At 41.8% G+C, this 22204-nt stretch overlaps 1 protein-coding gene across 7 annotated transcripts in view; it reads left to right on the top strand.

Moving 5' to 3' along the window:
* The window catches only part of AP2B1 (adaptor related protein complex 2 subunit beta 1), a 144753-nt gene that overhangs the window by 114546 nt on the left and 8003 nt on the right, over positions 1-22204 (top strand). For all 7 annotated transcript variants that reach the window (XM_072644916.1, XM_072644921.1, XM_072644919.1 and 4 more), the window contains 2 exons: positions 13330-13414; positions 15208-15294. In XM_072644916.1, the coding sequence (XP_072501017.1) occupies positions 13330-13414; positions 15208-15294 (172 nt within the window). The remainder of the gene's footprint in view (positions 1-13329; positions 13415-15207; positions 15295-22204) is intronic.

Genomic DNA, 22204 nt, shown 5'->3' with positions numbered 1-22204 from the left:
AGAAGTGAGGACTGTGGGTGTGGAGTGGTGCACATGTTGTCAAAGTTGACGTTGTGTTTGGTTTTGCCAAACTGTTTTTTCTTCTTTAAAGTCTTTGTTATAAGAAAAACTCTGTAAGGAGGAGAGGGAGAGGGAAGGATTCAGAAATGCATATGATGCAAAAACGAAAGGAATCAATTTAAAATCTTCAAGTTAGAGGGAAAAAGAGGTTCTGATGCCTTTTTTAACTCTGAATGTTATTTCTGTGACTCTCTCTTGCAGCCTGAGTTGATGGCATATTTAATTGGTTCTCTCTTTTCAAGAAAGAACAGGTTGCTCTGAAATGACTACAGAGGGCATTGTCCTCCCATCCCATTGAGGCTTGTCTTTAGTCCATGTCAGTGTGGGAAGAAGCCATGCTGGTTTAATAAAGGAGCTGTGAACAGAGGGCCTTCATTAGAATTTCTGTCCCCTGCAACTCCTACGCTGCCATCTTAGCCTGGGAGAGCGTCAGAGCTGCAGATGGTCACAGTCTCTTGATATTTCGTGTCTTGCATATGTCCATTCTCACTCAGAAGGCTTACAGCTGAGACTCGTGTGCCAGAGGAATGATTAAATGCTTCCCAGCGGAAGATCTTTTCAGCAGCAGATGCCAAACTGCTTTGCTTCACCAGACCTGTTGAAGTTTGTATTCAAGACCTGATAAGTTCAGCAGCTTAAAGTTACATGCTTGACCTGCCTGGTCCTACAGTTAGGGACTGTCTCCTGTAGCTTCCTGTATGGACTTGCAGAGATTCCTAAATAGATCTTCTGTGCCTGAGTGGTAGGGCCTGCTTCTGGGAACCAAACATACACTCCCAGGGTAGATGGATCAACCAAACCTGTAATCCCAGGCAGTGCTTAAAGTCGCAGTGGCACCATGTAATCCTGGCAGATCCATTAACAATTGGTGTGTAACGGGGACTTGGTTATAAAAGACGAAAAAAGGGTCAGCTGGGTGGTGCAGTGGATAAAGCACTGGCCTGGAGTCAGGAGGACCTGAGTCCAAAAGTTCAAATCCTACCTCAGACTCTTACTAGCTCTGTGATCCTGGGCAAGTCGTCTAACCCTGATTCCCCTCCCTGCCAAGATGAAAAAAGGTGAAAGTCTTTGGTGCCTGTTACAGCCACCATATTGCCAGAATACTGGGGTTTTTTCTACAGAAACTTGTGTGTTTCATAGCATAAACCCTAATCTCTTCAGGAAAATGTGTGTCTTCTATGCAGCTGAGTAAACCAGTGCCTAAACCTGACTGTGCATGCAATACTTTAAGCAGTCTTCCACCTCTGACCAGAGAGGAGGAACAGGAGAGATAGATTCCTTTTAGGTTCTTCAGGACCAAGGTGGTTAATGACAGTGACTCAGAATTTAGCTTCCTTTGAGTATTCTTTTCATTTACATCACAAACTTTGCATCAACTCATCCCATTTTTTCCACGTTTCTCTGAATTCCACTTTTCCTCTTTTCTTAGGGCTCTAAGAGCTCCCTTGAGCTTTATTAACTAACTGACACAGCTTTTCTGGGCCTTAGTTATCTCTTCTATACAATGTTGAGATTGGACTACATGATCCCTGAGGACTCTTCCTGCTCACATGCTGATCCTATGATCTATTCTGCTTATCATTTCTGTTCTCTTTTGTTTCATTTTTTGGGAATCCAGATTCATGGGAAGACAGCTTAAGAGAATCACTGCAGCTTAATGATTTAAAAAATGTTTGTAGTGGTGAAACTTTACTCTTGGCCATATGGAAGTCAAGTTGGAACTCCACATTTGTACTGATAGTGACTGGTATAAATGGAAAGACTTTTAGGGGAAATGAGGACCTGTTTGTATAAACTCTACCCCTTGAGGTCATAAGGAGGGATAATTCAGAAGAGATGCTCAGGGACCAGACTTGTCACACTGTTTTTGCTCCTGTCAGTTATCTCATCCCACTTAGTGAGTGAGGAACCTGCTCCTCCCAACCTGGTAGAAATGAACAGCTGACTTGGGGAGGCTGCAGGTCAGAGGCCCCTGTGCCAGTTTTCACTGCCCTCTCTGGGCTTCTGCCCATGTGAAGTGTTACATTACTTGGTTGAGGAGAAAAGGAGGTTGTTGTCATTGTGCAGACACATGAATGAGACACGTAGATTTTACTTCCAACCTGAAGAGGTTCAGAGGGTCGCATAATGCTTTACAGGTCAGTCCTATTTTGGAGTGGAAGTTCATCTGATCTCATTTCTGAGATATTTACATTTTACTAGAAAGTCTCTCCAGGAAAGATGAGTAAATGAATTTCTCTTCATCCTGGACTTATTTCTCTCACATTCCTTCCATCTACTAGCTTTCACCGAGCCCTGGCTATCCTACATCACTGTTCTTCCTCTCTACCATGGGCTATATCTTTCCCCACATTCCTTAACATTCTAGTCTTAGGGGGGAAAATCAAAATACTCCTCACTCCCCTACTACTTCCAGACCCACCTTTATTCTTCTGGTTGTGGACACAGGAACCAAATCATCATTACCATCACTTCTACTGAGGGCATGCCAATAAGCTGCCAGTCCACCATCCTTGTGACTTTCCTTCCCTGACTCCCACTGCCTTCTATGCATCCTCTCCCCCATTAAAAACTAAGCTTCTTGAGGGCAGGAACTGCCTCCCCTTTCTTTGTATTTTCCCAGTGCTTTGAGCCATCCCTGTTAAGTGTTTGTTCGTGCCTCCAGTCATGGTCTGAAGTCATATGAAAACTTCAGGAAAGCCAGTGGCTGGAACCGGAGAGCTAGGAAGAAGACTGTTGAGAGGTACTGCCACCATGCTTTCTCTACCTTTTTAAAACTGTCTCTGGACTTGCAAACTGAGGGCTTACAGTCCAATTCAGGTGGGGGAACACTTGATTCTCACCGTCTCAGAGCTGTTGTAATATGAAAGTGTCAGATGGGCGCAGGCATGCCCACAGTTGCTCAAGAGGAGAAATTTCCTTAGGGATATAGGGCTGTTGCTTTTGTTGGGGTAGATGGGGGCTGTCAGATTTTTCCAGATGAGTCATCTGGCTCTTCCCTGCTCTTTTGAATGGAGCCCTGTCCTGACTTCCTTGATAGTAGGCAATTGTGCCTTTTACACTCAGGATCCATTGTTGTTTCAGGCTTGGAGGGAGCACGTGCAGGATATCTAAGGATGTGAAAGTCTAGCCTGGGAAACATTGTGGAGATGAATTTTATAGTTACATTTGAAATAATATTTAATTACATGTTTACATTTAGTCTGGTTGACTTGAAGTATCTCACAGGATTCTGGTTGTTTTGGATGGAGCTTTCCCTAGTTTTGTTCCTGGATAATTCAGATCACCTTGGAAAAGGGACAGAAAACTTTTGGGGTAAATAGGTTTGGTCAGGAAGAGCATGCTGAACAGCTAGGAATTGGGTCATTCCATGGCATTGAAAATTGAGTCATGTGGTATTTTAGTTGTGGCATGCAAAGGAAGGTGTTATTTTTCTCAGCTGTCATCGATCATCACACAGTTGGAGTTAGTTCTGACCAAAGCTCTGCCACTCAGCCAGCCCTGGGATCTGCTGATGAGACTCTGTGGTGTTTAAAATTACATTTAGCTCATCATGTCTCAGAGATTGAAGGCTGGCTAGTATCAGCATCCACTCCTGGTTTGGATCAGCTTGTAACTACTTTTACCAAAAGCTAATTAGGGAAGTCATTTTCCTTGGAAATTAAGAAAGGGCCATGGGTGACACAATACAGATAAAATATAATGTAGCCACAGTTGGCAAGGAAGGATCCCATTGCTGACCATCACTCCTCTCAGCCACCTGCAGTGAGAGTTGCTCGTTCGGTGTGGCTCACCAGGGTTCAGACTGAGTTCATCACTTCCTTTTTATAGTAGTCTTGAGTGCATTGGAACAAGGTTTGCATATTAATTTAGCCTGTTCATCTCCTACTGTGCCATGATAAAGAGGCTGCCGATGTTTCAGATCTCCCGTCCTAGAGAATGGAAGTAATTGCCAGTTACAAAACCAGGCTGACAGGCTGCTCTTTCCTGAACAGCTAAGGCAAGTAATGTTTAAAAAATTATTATTATTAAGCACGTGTAGCAAACTCTTCTAGTTGTAAAGTGCTTTTTAATCATATTTACTTGTTACCCTTTATGACGTCCCCAAGAGGCCCATTAATGTTGTTAGACTCATTCTGCATAGAGAGATTTAGGCCATGGCCTGGGTCATGTAGCACATGAAAGAGCTATCCTTTCCACAAATTGATATTGAAGACACTTTTACCAAGTGTGTGTGTGGTCTTATGCTGTGCAGCAAGATGTCTAGTCTTTTGACTAGCCCACTGACTGGCAGGCCCCCACCCTTTTCCTCTCTCCTTAGTAGATTAGTAGACTAAGCCTGATTCTTATCTCTTGTTCCGTTCTCAGCCATATTCACAGACTTTGGCAGGTATAGAAGAACCAATGATTTCATGTCTTTGCTTGGAAGTTAGATGTTGTTAGCTTACTGGGATTGATTTCATTCATTCAATAAACATTGTGCAGAGTGCTACACTAGTAGAGTATTAGAGGAGATACAAACTTCAGATAATTCACACCTGACCTGTGGTTTTTAATCTAAGGGGCGGGGTAGCTTAGACATAATGACAAATAACCACAACATAATACATCATAAAATAAATGCATTAGAAAATTTCAGAACAGTGCAATGAGAACTTTGAAAAAAGAAAATTGTTACTAATCAAGGAATCAGGGAAGGTTTTATGTAAGAAATGAAATTTAAGTTTTAAAATGTTTAAGAATTAATAGTTGCAGAGGGGAGGGATAGTATTCCACAGAAAGGATGAACAAAAGCATGGATGTGTGAGGATAATACTGCATTTGGGGTGATGAGAGGAGAGCAGTTTGTCTGGAAGGTAGTAATATGAAAAGTCTAGAAAAGGAGGGTGGCATTGTTGGTGGAGCTGTGAACCCATTCTAAAAAGCAATTTGCAATTATGCACAAAAAGTTACTAAAGATGTCTCTTTGATCCAGCTATCCCACTGCTAGGCTTTATGCTTCAAATAAAGAGGAGAAGCATCCATATTTACAAAAAATGTTTATAGAAGCTTTTTGTAGTGGCAGAAAAAACTGGAAATAAAGGGGATGCTCATTAGTTGTGGGAAAAGACTGAAGAAACCAGGGGATATGAATGGAATGGAATACTCTTATTCCATAAAAAATGAGGGGAAAGAAGAGTGAGCACTTGATGCTATGGCATCAGTATTGTAAAAATGAACAATTCTAAAGGACTTGAGAATTCTAATCAATGAAATGATCCTCCTGAATTCCAGAAGACTGATAAAGAAGGAAAACATTTCATTACTAATGATGGTTTAATAATATGAACATTTGGATGTGACTAGTATGTTTTGCTTGACTGCACTTATGTGATATAAGATCCTCCCTCCTTTTTTCCCTTTCTCTCTTCTTTCCTCCTTCCCCCTGTCCCTTCCTTCCTTTTTAATTTTTCCTCCTGTCTTCTTCCCTTACACCCTTCTCTCTTCCTTTCTGTGAGGAAAAGTAGAAGGGGAAAAAACTTCAAGTGCTTGGTTATTGAAAATAGTCAAAAAATATTTATTAAGTACCTACTACATGCCAAGCACTCTAAACAGTGGAATATAAAAAGAGTCGAAAGACAGGTCCTGACCTCGAATGGGCTCACAATCTAATGGGGCAGTTGGCAAGTAAACAAATATACACAAAAAATTATGCATAGAATAAATAGGAGGTAGTAAAAGAGGGGAGGCGCTAAAGTTAAGAGGGGTTTAGAAAGATTTCCTGTAGAAGAGGGGATTTTAATTGGAGCTTGATGGAAGTCAGGGAAACCAGGAGGTGGAAATGAGGAGTAAATCATTCCAGGCCTGGGGCTCTAACCATCACAGTGATAACAAAGTACAGCAGACTGGGGAGGCCCTCCAGTGACAGCTGAAAGAATTTGAATGTTGCTTGGAAGGCACTCGGGTGAGTGGAGGGTCAGGGTGTCCTGTGTAAGTGATAATAAGAACCGAACCTTGACTAAGAATCGTGGTAGTAGAAACAGAGAGCAGGGGATGGGTGGAAGGAGCAAGAATGTTATGGAAATAGAGTTGAGAGAATTTGGTAATTGATTGGATCTGAAAGGTGAGGGAGAAGGAGGAATCAAAAATATGTTCAAGGTTGTAAATCTGGCGTTCATGTCCCGAAGGCAATCAGAAACATGGAACTAGAGTTACTAAAGGAAAGAAGTTAGGGCTGGAGATCTAGTTTAGAATTGGCAGTTGATATAGTGGAATGTGTGGGATCACCAGTGGAGAGAGTCTAAAGAGAGAAGAGAAGCCTTGGCAGTACCCATACTAAGGGACCAGGAAGGAGAAATAGGAGCCAGTAAGGGCAATGTTTTTGTAGATGCACAGAAGGATCTGGGGAATGTCGAGCCTCTGAAGTGAAAGGAGGAGTGACCCCAAGGATTAGTCACAAGCGGAGAAAACTCCTTGAGAGATAGGGGATGAGACTTACAAAACAGAGTCTTAATTATGAACACTGTGAATAGTGGGGTTGGGGAGGATCTAGGAATAACATAGGATGAAGATCTGTCTGCCCATTTGGCCTGAGCACAAACTTGTTTCAAGACTTCAGGACCCACAAAGTTTTTGACTAATGAAACCTCAGGATTCATTTTATTATCTTCATTTTGATAGAGCAGCTTAAGACATGTTTCCCATAAACAGTAATAACTGGCATCTACTTTGTTTGTTAAGCTTTGCAGAGCACTTTCTCTAATTCTCATTTGATTTTCAGTCTTCTGTGAGAAGACCTTTTGGAAGCTATTTCCTCAGACAGCGCGACCAGAGTTTGTTTTTTTTGTACCAGTTTAACGCAGTGAGTTTCAGCAGAAGGGAACTTGAAGGCTGCTTTTGTAAAGCTGATAGAGATCACTGTTGCATTGATTGAAGGGTAGAGGGATCTGCTGACAGTGACAGGCCTCTTTTCTCACTGTCTGAGGCACATGTAAGCTGTCTCCCCACCGTGCTTTTTTCCTCATCTTCTTTGCCAGTTGACATGAACTTGGAGATTTCTAGTATTGCCCAGCATGGTAATGTGCATAGCCCTGTCATTGTTCCTTGAGGAAGGCTGTCCACCCAGTGTCCTTGACTTCCTGAATGGGTTCATCACATTGGTCCATGTAGCCAGGAGCAAAAGACATTTTGTTCAGTAAGTCAGTGAGCATTTGTGAAGCAGCTAAGGATAGGTTTGAGAAGTTAACTTTCAGAAGGGCATTCTACACTGTGGGTTCTATAAGTTTTTTGTCTTACTGGTGCCTTTTGTTTCTGTCTACTTCTCTGTGTGTAGTTTCCCCACCACCTAGAGATGAGAAAGAGCAGTTCAACCAAACCAAGCCAGCACAGGGGCCATAACTAGCTGTTTTTGCAGCATTATGTACCTGTAATCTCTTCCTGTCTACCCCGAGGATATGCATTCAGTCTGAGCTCACATACCGTAAGGTTTGCAATTACACCATTGTATAGATTAGTCTTCTGGTTCCTTTTTCTTCACTCTGACTTCCTTCATATAGCTGAGTTTCTCTAAATTTCTCATTTGTCTTTTTTTAAGGTCTAATAATAAATACTTCATTATGTTAATTTACAGCAATTTTTGACCATTCCACAGTGAATACTGACTTTGTTTCTAATTTTGGGCTACCACAGATTTTTGAATTGAGCCTTTCTGTCTCTGACTTTTTGGAGTTGCATGCTCAGTTGTGGAAACATTTGGGTCAAGAGTTTGAACAGTTGAGGCACTTTACTTAATTCCAAATAATTCCAAGTCATTTTCTAGGATAATTGTGCCAATCCATAACTCCATCAACTGCTAGTATACTTGTCTTTCTATACCCTCTCCACCATTAGCTTGCATTTCCTTGCATGACACTCCCTCTCCCAACTCAGGGCTTTTTCATGCTCTCCCTCCTCACTTCTACCTCTTAGTTCCCCTACTTTTCTTCAAGACCATGGTCAAATTTTTGCAGGAAACTTTTTCTGATTCCCCCTACTGTTAGTGCCTTCCCCCGAGATTACCTTCCATCTCCTCTGGATATATCTTATGTGTTCTTAGTTGTTTACAGGTTGTCTCCCTCTTAGAGTAGGAGCTCTTTTGAGGGCAGGGATTTTTTCTTGCTTTTCTTTGGATCCCTAGAACTTAGTGCAGTGCCTAGCATTATAACAAGCCACTAATAAATGCCTTTTGATTCATAGACTTGTTAATTCAGGGGGTATAAGGAGAAATCTCAGAATTTTATTTTGTATTTCTCTTAATTGTCATTTTGAACATTTTTTTATGGTAGTTGATAGTTTGTATTTCTCTTAAAATTTTTTTGTGTTGCTTTTTCACACCTTAGTCATTTCTCTTTTATCCTTCCAAAAAAAAACAACATAAAAGTCAGCCCCTCAAATGCCCACATCTGATATTTATGCCCCACTCCTCACCCATAGCTTTCACCTCCTTCTTTGAGAGGAGTGCTATGCGTTTCATCAGCATTTCTCTGGGACTGAATTTGGTCCTTATGATTACTTAAGAATTCAGCTGATTTTTAGTGGGTTTTTTCATTTGTTGTCATAGGCATTATATATATTGTTTTCCTCATTCTGCCTATTTTGCTCTGCATGACTTCATACAGGTCTTGCAGGGTCTTGTAGTCCTAATTTTTTATAATGTAGTAATATTCCATTACGTCACAAATCATAATTTGTTCATCCATTTTCCAAATTATAGGTACCAACTTTATTTCCTGTTTTTATGCCACCACAGAAAATAGCACTAAGATGTCTATGACACAAATGGGTCTCTTCTTGCTGTCTTTGATTTCAGAGAGACAGACAGACAGACACACAGACAGACAGACACACACACACACACACAGTCCAAATGGTATGAATTTAATGAATTTTATCATATAATTCCTAATTGTTTTCCAAAATGGATTAGACCTAGTCACAGTTACTCCATCACTATCTTACCTTCCCACAGCCCCACCAGCATTGACTGTATTAATCTTTTATTATTTTTGCCATTTAGAGGGGTGTGAGGAGACACCTCAGACATATTTTGATTTGCAGTTTCTTGCTGTTAGTGATTTGGAGCAATGTTTCATAGTTATCTATAGTTGTAGTTTTTTTGAGAGTGCTTGTTCATATCTGTTAACCACATGATAAGTTTAGGTAAACTCAAGAATTTGCCCTAGGGCAGGTAATGGGTTGAGGATAGAAGAGTAAATTAATATGAGCAAAACGTAATCAAACAGGATCTTAAAAGAGGAGGGAGGAAATTAGTACAAAAGAATGAAGTGGAAAAAAAACAAAGTCCAATAAAAGAGAATGACAGAAGAACTGGATGAGTAAATAAAACCCAGGGAAATAGAACTAGAGGAATTTAAGAAAGGAGCCTAAAGCTGAGCCCAGGGCATCTTAATGATCAGTGTGGGCAGGGGGCCTTCCTGTTTCACCCACTCCAACTCCTCAGGGATGAGAAGGTGCAGGGAATATTTATTTATTATTCTTATAAGGAAAACCCACTGGGTCTGTATTGGTGAGGAAATATGTCAGGAAATGACTATGTTGTAAAAACAAAAGGCAACAGGAGAGCTTTAAAAAGGTAGAAATCAACCATGTACATAAAAGACACATCTTTAAATTAATTGATTTAATATCATTAAAATGAGCAGTTTGATCAAAATTCAAGAAATTTTGTGTCAGGAATTTATAAAAAACTAGAAAGTTATAATCATGATTTCTGACAAGGCAGGGATAAATAGTTGTCCCTTAGGATTCAGTTTGCTAGACACAATGAAATAACATTACTATTAAACATATATATACCCAAATAGCCTAGCTTCTAAATTTATCAAAACTAACCACATGGCAAAAAAGACACAGAGCGAGGTACATTTAACATAAAGTTAAACAAAAAGAGAACCATAGAGCTGAATGAAATGTTGAAAAACTTAGACCTTAGCCTTATCTTCAGAATAGGAATGGCATGCCCCAAAGGTATCCTTTACAAAAATATGTGCTAGAGCACAGAGAAGAGCAGCTAAGGGTGCAATGGGTTCCCAGCCTCAGATGCCCCTAGCTGGACAAGTCACTTAACCCTGTTTGCCTCAGTTTCCTCTTTTGTAAAATGAGCTGGAGAATGAAATGGTAAACCACTCCGATATCTTTGCTTAAGAAAATCCCCCCAAAAAATCAGACATGACTGAAACAACTGAGCAACAGAGCACAGAAAACAAATAAATGTAAAAAGGCAGAAGTGTTAAACACATCCTTTATGGATCATGAATTAATAAAATTGGTAATTAACGAAGGGAATACATGCAAAAAATACTGACCTAGATGGAGACTATCTACATCCTTCATTTCTTCTTTTGGAAACTGTTACTGTCTTTTCACTACGTATCTATTGGGAAATGAATGGCCCCTTGTTTTAGATATTTATATGAATTCTATATCTATAGTATCCAACTTGTCAGATGTTTAATGCAAAGGGTGTTTTTTGTTTGTTTTTTTCTCTTCCTACTCACCAACTTCTCTTATTCTGGTCACATTAGTTTTGTTTATGCAAAACCTTTTGAATTTTATGTAGTTGCATTTATCCATTTTATTTTTTGTGATATCCTTTATCCCTTGTTTGGTTTTGAATTCTCAATCTGACAGTTGTTGTGAAAGATACCTTCTTTTTTCCTGTAAACTTTAGGTTGCTTATCCATTTGATACTTATAGTGGTATATGATGAAAGATGCTTGTCTAAACCCATTTTTTTCCTAACTTCCTTCTATTTTTTCAGAAATTCTTGACAGATAGGGAGTCCTTTCCACCAGTAGTTTGTGTTCTTGTGTCCTGTAGTTTTTAGGTTTTTTTTTCAGACTGGCCCACTGAAGCAGAAAACCAGAAAAGTGAACAGGAATTCAGTGTCTTCTGCCCTTTTTCTGTTTTTGTTTGGATCCAGTAAGATTGTACTTTGCAGTTTTGCTTTGTATCATATCAAACTGCCAGGTTTGTCTAATATTGTCTAATGCTGTATCTGCGCCTGGGGTTAATTTTTTGTAGAAACTTGTGCCTTGGAGGTATCTTTATGGGTTGTGAAGTAGGAATTGCAGAAGGGCAGTGAGAATTAGCAAGGAGGAGGCCTGGACTATTTCTCCTATAGCCTTAGGTGATTATAGAAGCTAAGCTAACCCACCCCTTAGTGGCTCCCTACCCCCACCCCCAAAATTTGGTGACACCCTCTCTAGCTCATGAGATTGGGCTTTTCATATCCAGAAATGATAATGTGAGTTGTTATCTCTGAGTAGCTCTGAAGAGACTTCTCTGTGCAGTAACTCCACTGCACATACCCAGAGGCCAAGGACCACAAAAAAGAGGGCTGGATTTAGTTATTTATTGCTTCTGTGACTGGACAAGTCACCTCCTCTTTGGGGCCTCAGAACTTTGGACCAGATGATCTCTAAGATCATTTATGTCTCTAAATATATGATCTTTGACCCTCCTCTTATCCTCAGCTGAAAATAGTCTCAAAAGACTATTTATTTGCTTTTAGCTTTTTGTAGAAGTTTCATTCCTGACTCTCTAAACTTTTCTACCATTCCATCTTTCCCTCACCACACACACACGCACATGCACACACACAGACAACCCACCCACATGCACCCACACACCACACGTGTACACACAGGCACACGTATGCGTGCACACACATGCATGTGGCCACCTTCTGCCACTGGCAGGTTGCTCCCAGAACCTCGACTTCTCAAGGACAGGGGCTATTTTCTTTTTGCTTGTATTTGTATTCCAAGCACTCAGTACAGTGCCTGACCCCCAGGACTCCCCTAAATGCTTTCTCTGGCCAGAACTGGTGCTCGGCTGTATCCCAGGATGGTTGATCTGCAGCAGCTGCTGTCTAATGCCAAAACCTCTGAGATTTTGTTTCACTGTCTTTTAAGTCCTTCCTCTGTCGTCCTCGTTTGTGGTACTTTATTTCAGATCACCACACAACAGCAGCTTGAGTATCCTGCTGTGGAGCCCATGGAGGACCTCCTGCTGTAAGGACATGTAACATAGCAATAGGAGAGATGAAAGCAGAGGCAATTGTGGAGCAAGATTGTTTGGATGGATTCTTGTGTGAGAAAGAAAACAAGAAATGTACCAGTTAGTAAAATAAAGTCTAATAATAGACTTAAATCTAGTTACCTGTGGGAACTATAACAAGTTCCTTTGAGCAGGAACTGGGAAGTTAAGACATGTTGAATGTCATAGTGTGAAGATGTAGGCTGTAGGAAAGAGATGGAGCAGATATAAGATGAGAAGGTGAGTTTTATGGTAAAGAGGAAAAAAAAACATCGGAAAGCACAGGTGATGAAAAGATTAAGCATTTAGCACTCCTAGTTCAAGAGGTCATGAGAAAAATGGGTAAATGCTTGTTGAAATCCTAGAAACGGAGCAGTGTCCGAAAGATTAAAAAAAGAAGTGGTGCCAGAGGTAGGCCTTTAAAGAAAGGAGGGAATGGCCATCATAGAGATGGAAAACAAGAAGGGAGGCTCCGGCTTTCCCTGATGATGTCTGAGTGTTCTAGCAGTGTCAGGAGCACAGGCGCCCTGCTGCCAGCCCTGCTTACAGAAATGAAGTGGAAGGTAATGCTTTGAGATCTTTTTTTTTTTTTCATACTTTTTTTCATTCTTAGAATCAGCTGATCTGCATCTTCATTGCCAATCAGTGCTTTTTTCTACACAGGGCTATCCATTAATTTTCTGGTACCAACAGCATGTTATTAATTATATAGAATTATATAGATTATAATTATATAGAATGTGGAAAAAGAAATCACCCGAATTTCTAGAAAGCTAGACAAAGAGGCAGAGGTGTAGGCTATGAGAAGATAATCTCTTCTTTGACTCAGGCCATTTTCCATTCTGTATTCATTTACTCAGCCTCTGATAATTGAGGTTTTTTGAAAGAAGTGCATCATGGGGAGATCTTTTGATAGGAAGAGGAAGCTGGATGGCAAGAGATTTTTTTCCAGCAGTGTAACAAGGTCTTAAAGAGAGTCATGCTGGGAAAAATGGAGAGATACTGGTTACCTGAGGACAGGTAAGGACAATGAGGAAGGATGTGTGAAGTGCTGAGTGTGTGTCATGGTAGATGAAAGCCCTGTGCCACCTGGAAGAGGAAAGGAAACCAGGTGACACATTTCCAGACACAGGCTCCTTCCGCACCTTGACTCTCAGGTGTCCTGATTCTCCCTTTTTGCTTCCCTGGCAGGTGGCTGTGAAAAATAACATTGACGTCTTCTACTTTAGCTGCCTCATCCCACTCAATGTGCTCTTTGTAGAGGATGGAAAAATGGGTGAGTGTGGCTTCATTCTACCATTCAATGTTGGGAAGATAATTCCTTCAGTGCCATAAGTTATTTCAGAGCAAATCCAGGGTTTGTGACTCCCTGTCTTTCAGCTGTGCTATGCCTGCTAGTAAACAGCCTCAAAGATTGTGGTCCCTGCACTGTTTGTGTTCTCTGACCAAGAGGCCCCATCCTTGTTTGGAACCACAGTTTACCATGACTTCCAACACAAGCAGCTGCCAGCTGTGCCCATTGGACCCATGTCTCACTTAGCAATGAGCTGGTCAACTAGGATTTACTACAGCTTACTTTGTGCCAGACTCTCTGCTAAGTGCTAGAGATACAAAGAAAAGCAAAAACTCTCCTACCCCCAAGCAGCTTACAGTCCAGTTAGGAGACAACCTGTAAGTGCTAGCAGCCAGGGAAGCCAAGGAAGGCTTCCTGCAGGAGGCAGACCTCAAGCAGAGTCTTGAAATCCAGGGAAACCCAGAGGTCACAGTGAGGGAGTAGGGCAGTCCAGGTCTCTGCACAGCCAGTACAAAGACTTGGAGATGGGAGATGGAGAGTCATGTTCTCAAGGAACTTCGCGTATGCTGATGTAGATGTTAAGGGAGTAGAAAACCATTGTAATTTATTGAGCAGAGTGTGGTATGATCAGACCTGTACTTTTGGGAAATAACCTTGGCAGCCAAATGGAAGATGTATTGCAGAGGGGAGAGACTTTCAGTAGGGAGGCTATTCAGAAGGCAGCCGGGTGAGAGGTGATGAGGGCCTGCACTAAGGCAGTGGGTATGAGAGTGCAGCACCTCCCAGGGAGGCATGTTCTGTAAGCTACACACACATCAGGGCTGTTAACTGGCTTTGAAACTAACTTCGTAGCATAGTGATTGGGTCAGAGCCCAGGCTTCAGCCCTAGTGGCAAGCAGTGGCCTCCCAAGTGAGGCCTGACTTCCAGGACGAGTGTGAACAGGCCTCCAGGGAGCAGAAAGAGAGCTCATACCCACCCTTGCCAAGGTGCCCAGGCATGGGCATTGTCTCCAGGAAAGCCACACTTAGGCCTCTACACCCTGCCCCCTCCCTTTAACCTTCTGATCTCACCACTGCCCAGACACCTGTTGAAGGAGCTGTTTAGCTGCCATTGGGAAAGTATCTGCCTCCAACCTCCCCCACCTCGCCCCTTCAGCACATCCATCTCTGGCATTCAGGTTCCCCTTTGAGGGAGGGCCCTGTGGTCTGGGGCAGGACGCAGTGAACAAGAGCCCTACCTCCCTTCTCTTTGGTTTGGATAGGACAAGATTTGGATATAACATACATCATTAGTACATGATATAATTTAAAAATAAATGAAAAATAAGCATACTGGGGTGTGTGTTCAAAAATTCTTCACTGATAGGAGTGTGGTCAAACATATTCAGAGCCCACTGGTAATCATAATGATAGCTAACATTCCTGTAGTGCTTACTATGTGCCAGGCACTGTGCTAATAAGCCCTTCAGATTGATAACTCATTTGATCATCACAGCAACCCTGGGAGATGCTTTTATTATCCCCATTTTACAAATGAGAGAACTGAAAGAGATTAAGGGATTTGCCCAGGGTCACACACCTAGGAAGTCTATGAGATCAGATTTGAACTCAGATCATCCTGACTCTTGAGACCAGCACTCTCTCCCACTGCACCACCTAGTTCTAAAGCCTCTCCATAGTGTAGAAAATACTTAATTGGTAATAGTGTTGAGTGTGTGGCATTGGAACACTACCAGATTATGAGCATTCTTCTCCCCCTCTGTTCCTAAATTTAGAGCGCCAAGTCTTCCTTGCAACATGGAAGGACATTCCCAACGAGAATGAGCTGCAGTTCCAGATTAAGGAATGCCACTTGAATGCTGGTGAGTGATTGGCTAACCCCTGGGCTCCTGTGTGACCACTAATGCCAGTTTCAGGCTCTGCCTTCCATTGCTTAGTTTTTTTTTCTGGCTTGACGTTGGTCTGGTCCTATGAAGTCTGACTGAGATTCTGCCTTGCACTTGTTCACTACCTCTTTTGCACAGTTCTTCCCTCACGCTGCTAGTCCCAGTGCGTCTGGCACATGCCACTGAGAGAGGGAATGTGACCATTCAGGGAAAAAAAGAAATCTAGTCCAGGCTTTTGTTTCTAATGTGTAGCTTATTTCTTGAGGTCCTTGCTAAATCCTCTGTACTTTCAAATGTTGATTGAATTTTATGTAATCTATTCTGATAAATACTGTACTTAGAGGCTCTGAGATTTTCAGGAAACTTAGAATTTTTGGTTTTTTCTTTAGAAATGCCAATCAGATATAGTCTAGTTACCTTTGATAACAGTAGCTTCAGAAGACCTGTTAACTACTGTCTTAGCACCAAGTGCAGTTTTCCACCAATGGCTATTGTAGTAAATAAAATTCCTGTTGTATTTTCGTAGTCCTGTTTCTTTATTCTTTTCAGAAATGCTTTGTGAACCTTTTCTTTCAAATGAATCTTTGGCCTGGTATTCTAATGTCAATTTGCCTTTTGGCAAACAAGAACAGAGCTTTATATATCCTTCATGAAAAGTTAAGGCCTTTAGCCTCTTTTCCTATAGTACATGCTAACGAGGATAATAATGGTTTTCTATTGCATTGTTGTTTAATGAGTTCTCTTTTGATGACTAAGGAAGGGAGGGCCCCACTGCCAAATGTGAGCACCTCTGAATTCCTCTTGAAACAGGAAAGGAAGTGGGTCATGGTCGACAAGGCATTGTGCTTAGTTGCAGAAGAGCCTGAATTCTGAATCTTTTGGCTCCATTCCTTGTGTTCCTCTTATCTGAGAATAGTGGTGGCAATGAAGTGGGTTAGGGGGATCCAGGGCAAAAGGGACATGAAAGAGCAAGATTTGTTTTGGGCTTTGTTTTTGTTTTCTCCTCCATCAGTGGGGCAGCTAGGTGACAGCTAGCACTCCGGCATACACAGGAGGGCCTGCTGCACGGGTTCTTAGATCTGCTTTTTTAAAAGGAAAGCAGCTTTTCAGGGGTCAACAATCTACTTTAATTACGTTCACCAACAGAGAAAATACATCCAGAGAAATAAAGTCTAACAGACAGGACTTCTAACTGTCTGACGATTACATACATACATACATATTATCAGAGAGAAAAGCACCAGTATCTGGGTTTTCAAAGCTAAGGGGGCTCCTTAGCGGCTCCCCAGTCTCATGTGGTTCATGAACCTTCTTCCAAAGAGTGAACTCCCAAAGCAAAAACCTCACCTTGGAGGATATACACTTTTCAGAGCCAGAGGGCTTTACATCCCTCATTACCCAGTGCCTCATTAGAAATTAACAAAAGGTATCTGAGGCTGGGAAGATCTTTAACTCTAATTAACATCACAGTGGTGCAGTGAATGGAGCACTGGAGTTAAGAAGACTTGAGTTCAAAGTCGGCCTCAGACACTAACTATGTGACTCAACCCTATTTACCTCATTTGTAAAATGAGCTAGAAAAGAAAATGGCCAACCACTCCAGCATCTTTGCCCAGAAAACCCCAAGGTGGGGTCACACAGAGTTGGATCGGACTCAAACAGCTGTACAACAGCAATAATCAACAGCAATTTTCATAAGCGAAATTGAAGTTAGAAAAATCAGGTGTGGATTGCCAAAGCAGCCAATAAGAAGAGGCCCCTTGATTTCAGAGACGAGAGCCAAAAGCTGTCGTGAAAAGAGACCCTGTGCTGCATGTGTCTGGGAACCTATTGCCTCTGACTGTGCCCGTTTGGGGTGCCCTCCAAGAGGAGGCGTCTTGGCCGTTGCAGGAGTAGTTGCTGTCTATGCTGAAGATTGTACTTTCAGACAGAGGTGTTTCCTCATTGCCCTATGTCCCCAAGCCTCACCCCTGCTCTGGCTGTTTCAAGCACTCCACGAACTCTTTTCCATTGTAACTGCTCTTTGGCTGGTGGCACCATGAATCTTGGATGACAGAATCTCCTTATGTTCTCTTAAGAACATAGACCATCTTTTTTTGTTCATTAAATCACTGATGTTGCTGGGAGACTACTTCCTAAAGCCCGTTCCTAAGTAGGTGGCCTGCCTGCACCCATCCCCTCTGGCCCAGAGTGAGCTGACCTGCACGCTTCCTGCCAGCCAAGGGAACTTTATTCCAAAAAGCATTGTAAGTCCTCAATTTTTGCAGTATCTGATTCAACACTCATAGTCTAGCTGTGAGCTAAAAATACCATTCTCCCCAGCTGATCTGCCCTGATCGCAGCAGAAGCAGCTCTTTAAATAGAACAGCCATGGCAGAGTTGACGTCTGACAGATGGAGTCAATGTATTGAGGACTTCAGGGAGCCACAGGGTGGGCCTGGACCTTAACTTTGACTAGTTCACTTCATCTTGAGGAATAAATAAACCAGGGTCCACTTGCCTAAGGCAGCATGAAATGTTCCGGATTTGTAGTTGCAAAAGGGATGTAAAGAGTAGATCTCACTTTAGCTAAGTTTGCATTTCTGTCTGTTTTTTAGTCACACCTTCCACAGGAGTCCTTTGCCCAGTTTGAAGAAATTGATTTCCATGTTCCTTGTCCCTTGACATACCTCTCTTTGGAAGCACTCCAGCTCTTTTTTCTCTTACATATGAATATGCAGCTGTATGTCAAGAAGGAAGAAAGCCTTTACTATAAGCTGTTTTACTATTCTCCTTTGTCCTGGTGGTTTTTTTACCTTCTGGAAAGCCTAGATATAATCTAGTTAGCTTGTCTTGAATGCACTTTATGAAAGCATCTGTTCTGGAGCAGTGGGGCTCAGAGAGGTAGTTATGTTTCTTTGTCCCCACTATAGCTTAGCCTGTTGTTCAGATTGAGCCAATTCTAAGATGGAAACTCTGCTCTGTGGTCAGAATTTAATTTAGACTGGTAATTCAAATAGTATGAGGTGTTCTCTTTACCATGTCATGGTACTGTGTTTTGTACTTCCTGATGATGAACATTGCACTAGATGGAAAAAGTAAATTGTCAGGCTCTTTTGTCTAAAATAAATGACCCTATCCTCTACCTTAATTGTTGCCAACAAAGGTATGAATATATGGGGAAGAAATGATTCTAAAAAATTAGGCCTGGTGGACCTATTTTAGAAATCTACCTTGCCTTGTTTTTTTTGAAACCATGATACAGAGCTGTATCTGGAAGCAGGGCTTCCGAGGTGGAGAAATTCCAGATGCAGCAAACTTAGACCCATTTAACTTTTGCCTGTCCTACATGGCTGTTTACCATGTTTTCCAGTTTGGGGAGGTGTGTGCACGCATGCACATATGAGCTCGCTTAACACTTATCTCAATAGGGAAGTCATGAGAAGTATGCAGACTCTTCCTGTAAAACAGGCTTTTGCTTGTATGATGAGCACAAGATCCCTTGCTCATTTTCTCTGTTTCCCTGGGAAATGAACAAGAGTCTTCAGAGTTAGGAATAGTTTTTTACAGTTTAAAAGAAACCCTGTCAAAAGGTGGAAGAAAAGAAAGTAGCATTAATGAAACATCTAAAAATACACCAAAGAGAGCAGAAGGAAGTTCAGCCTAGGACACTGTCAAGCATGGCAGTGTGAGTACCGTGTCACTGTTATAGTTAACAGATACTTAAAAAAAAAAAAAAAAAGCCAAGTTGTATAAAATTAGGATTCATGGTATTAGATATAATTCTCTTTTTATTATGTTCGTAGCATAAGGAAATATTCATCTTTATTGGTGACAGTTTATAGCAATAAAAAAGTTTTTTATTTTTATTTTTAAAAGAAAAGTAAAGCATTGGGGATTCTGCTGTGAGCCAAGCCCCAGCTGACAGCGTTGTCTTGTAACCTGGCCCAATTAGTGTAACAGATGCTGGCCAGAGCGCTACCTCAACCCTAGAAGATCATTTCAAATGACTTATCTAAGATGTAGATTCTGAAGTCCTAAACAGTGGATACTAAAAGAATAGCCCTGTTACGAGCCAGGTGTGACGTTGGATTACTAGGAATAGGCAGTGTTTTGAATTCCCTCCCCCCAAAAATTTATCTTAGATTAGGTATGTTTTGGGGAAGATAATGTTCATAATATGGCTTAAAGCATACATGGAGGTGGGGTGGGGAGACCAGTTAAGGTGATAGCTTCCATTTTTACCCTCCCCCCCAAAAAGAAAGAACATTAATAGTGCTTATAACTTCTAACTTTGTCCTCTGGAATAGGACTTGTTTATTTTTAAAGGCACTGCTCTTAGCATTAATAAAAGTTCTGGATGTAAAGGAAAAAAGTTTGTGTGGGAACTATATGTGGGGAAAACGTGTCATGAACCTGAGCTCATTTGAGTGCATGTGTGCCTGGAAGAGCACCAGTTGCAGAACAGCATAGCAGCACCATTGTTGTTGTGTATCCAAAGACTGGAGCGGTTTGCCATTTCCTTCTCAAGTGGATCCATTTTATCAGACATTCAGACATTAATTAACTTGTCCAGGGTCACACAGCTAGGAAATGTCTGAGGCTAAATTTGAACTCGAGCTTGCTTAGTGCTCTATCCGCTTAGCTACCTAGCTGCCTCCTGCACCATACTAGGTATTCAATGTAAACTATGAAAAATGCATATTTGGGCATCAATTTTGACCAATAGGAATTTTTAAAAAGATTCATTCAGCACTATTTACTGAAGCCTTATGTGCTGTGTACCAGAGATGCAAAGACCTGTCCTTAAAGTTTACTTTCTAATGCATTAGAAAGAAGAGGTCATGAAAGCTTCCAGCCAGCCTCTCACAAGAGCTAAGTCCAGGACTCAATAGAATGGGCTTAGCAGGGTGGTGTGGGGACACACTGCCCCCCACATCTTTTGATCCTCAGACAACCTGAGGTCAAGAACCACTTACTTTTTTTCTTGGTGGGCAGAAACTTTCAATTCTCCTTTCTGGCACAAAAATTCCAATTGGTGGTCAACATTTCTCTAGTACTGGACTTTGTAGTTTTCTGTTTTAGGTGAGCCATGCTATTCTCCTTTTAGGGGGAAGCTTGGTGGCTGACCCAAGATCTCCTAATAAGTAGAGCTTTTTGCGATAAAATGTGCTGACTTTCTCTCCTCCCCAACTCCTGCCCTCAAACTAGAGGACTTCAGCATACATACTGATTTTTCCTCAAACACCCTAACCATTCAGTTCCTCAACCACCTCACTTCCCATGAGCTACTCCTCCACCCCTCTTCAGCCACACAAGAGATGGTTATACCTTTGACCTTGTGATCACTCACAAATGCACCTCCTCTGTGTTCAAAAATCCTGAAATACCCTTTTCTGACCATAGTCTATTGACTTTCCACCTCTTTCCCTGCCCTTCTCATACCAGATCTTTCTCTTTATCCATACTGTAACTTCCACTGTATGGCCAGGGTCTCACATTGCATCCTGGGCCATCTCCATCATCCTGTTGAATATCAGGCCATTGGATACAGATGGCTCAGGAGAAGAAAGTGAGGCTGGTGACCTTGCACAGCTCTCCTTCACTCAAATTAATGTCAACTGCAAGTCATGTCATCATCTTGATGTCATGGTCCTTTTTCAGAAGGAGGGACAAGCACAACACAACTGTGACCTCCAGTCTCTCAGCACCCCATCCCCACTCCACTCTCAAGTCATTGCCCACATTGGGTGCTCTTTGCTTTTCCCCATCTTGAATCCAACTCTTAAGGCCCTTGGCCCCTCATGTCACCATTTGTGCCCCTGCCAAGCCTTAACCTTCAATCCTACCCTCAATCCACTGCCTTCACTCCTATACATGTGCTACTGAATGAAAGCAGAGAAAATTATACAACCATTCTGGTTGGGTCCGCTATGAATTTACATTATTACACAACTTCAACTGGGCCCTCCCTGCTGCGAGGCAATTCTATACTTCCTGTACCATCTAACTGTTGCTCTCTCCCCAGCAGCTCTTCCAGATCTTGTCATCCTTCCTTAAGCCTCCCATGACTTCCTATCCTCCTGCCATCTGAACTGAGAACCTTACCTCATATTTTACACAAAAAAATTTAGGCTACTCATCGTGTGCTCTTCCTTCTGCATCCTTGTTTCATATCACTCAGATTCCTTCTGCCACTCTCCTTCTTCATCCCATGCAGAAGTGACTTTACTCCTTACCGAGGCTACCATTTCTACCCGCTCAAGCAATCCCATTCCACCCTCTCTTCTCCAACAGATTGTTCCTTCCGTCATCCCCACTCTATCGCTTATTTTTAATCTCTCCCTCTTCTCCTGGCCCATTCCCTACTGCCTCTAAAGATGCCCATATTTTCCCCAATCTGAAGAAAACCCTCCCTCACTTGATCCTTTTATCCTCACTATCCCCTATATTTCTTCTATCCTTTGCGGCTAAACTTGAAAAAGTTCTGTGCAATAGATACCACTTTCCCTGGTTATCCTACCTATCTGGCTGATCCTTCTCTATTATCTTTGCTGGATTTTTCTCCACATCACACTCTCTAACCCTAGGTGTCTCAGAGTTCTGTCCTGGTCCCTCTTCTCTTCTCCCTCTGTACTCATTCACTTAGTAATCTCATCCACTTCCATGGATTTAATTACTATCTCCATGTTAATGATTCTCAAATTTACCTTTCCTGTTCCAGTCTCTCTACTAACTTCCCATCTCACATCTTCAACTATCTTTCAGACATCTCAAACTGGATGTCCAATGGACATGTTAAAATTAAACATGTCCAAAACAACTCATTATCTTTCCTCCTAAAACCTTCTCATTCCAAACTTTCTCATTACTGTGGAGGGCAACACCATCCTCCCATTCCCTCAGT

This window comes from Notamacropus eugenii, chromosome 2 (assembly GCF_028372415.1).
Source record: "Notamacropus eugenii isolate mMacEug1 chromosome 2, mMacEug1.pri_v2, whole genome shotgun sequence".
NCBI lineage: Eukaryota > Metazoa > Chordata > Mammalia > Diprotodontia > Macropodidae > Notamacropus > Notamacropus eugenii.
This window is presented reverse-complemented; position numbering and strand designations above follow the sequence as displayed.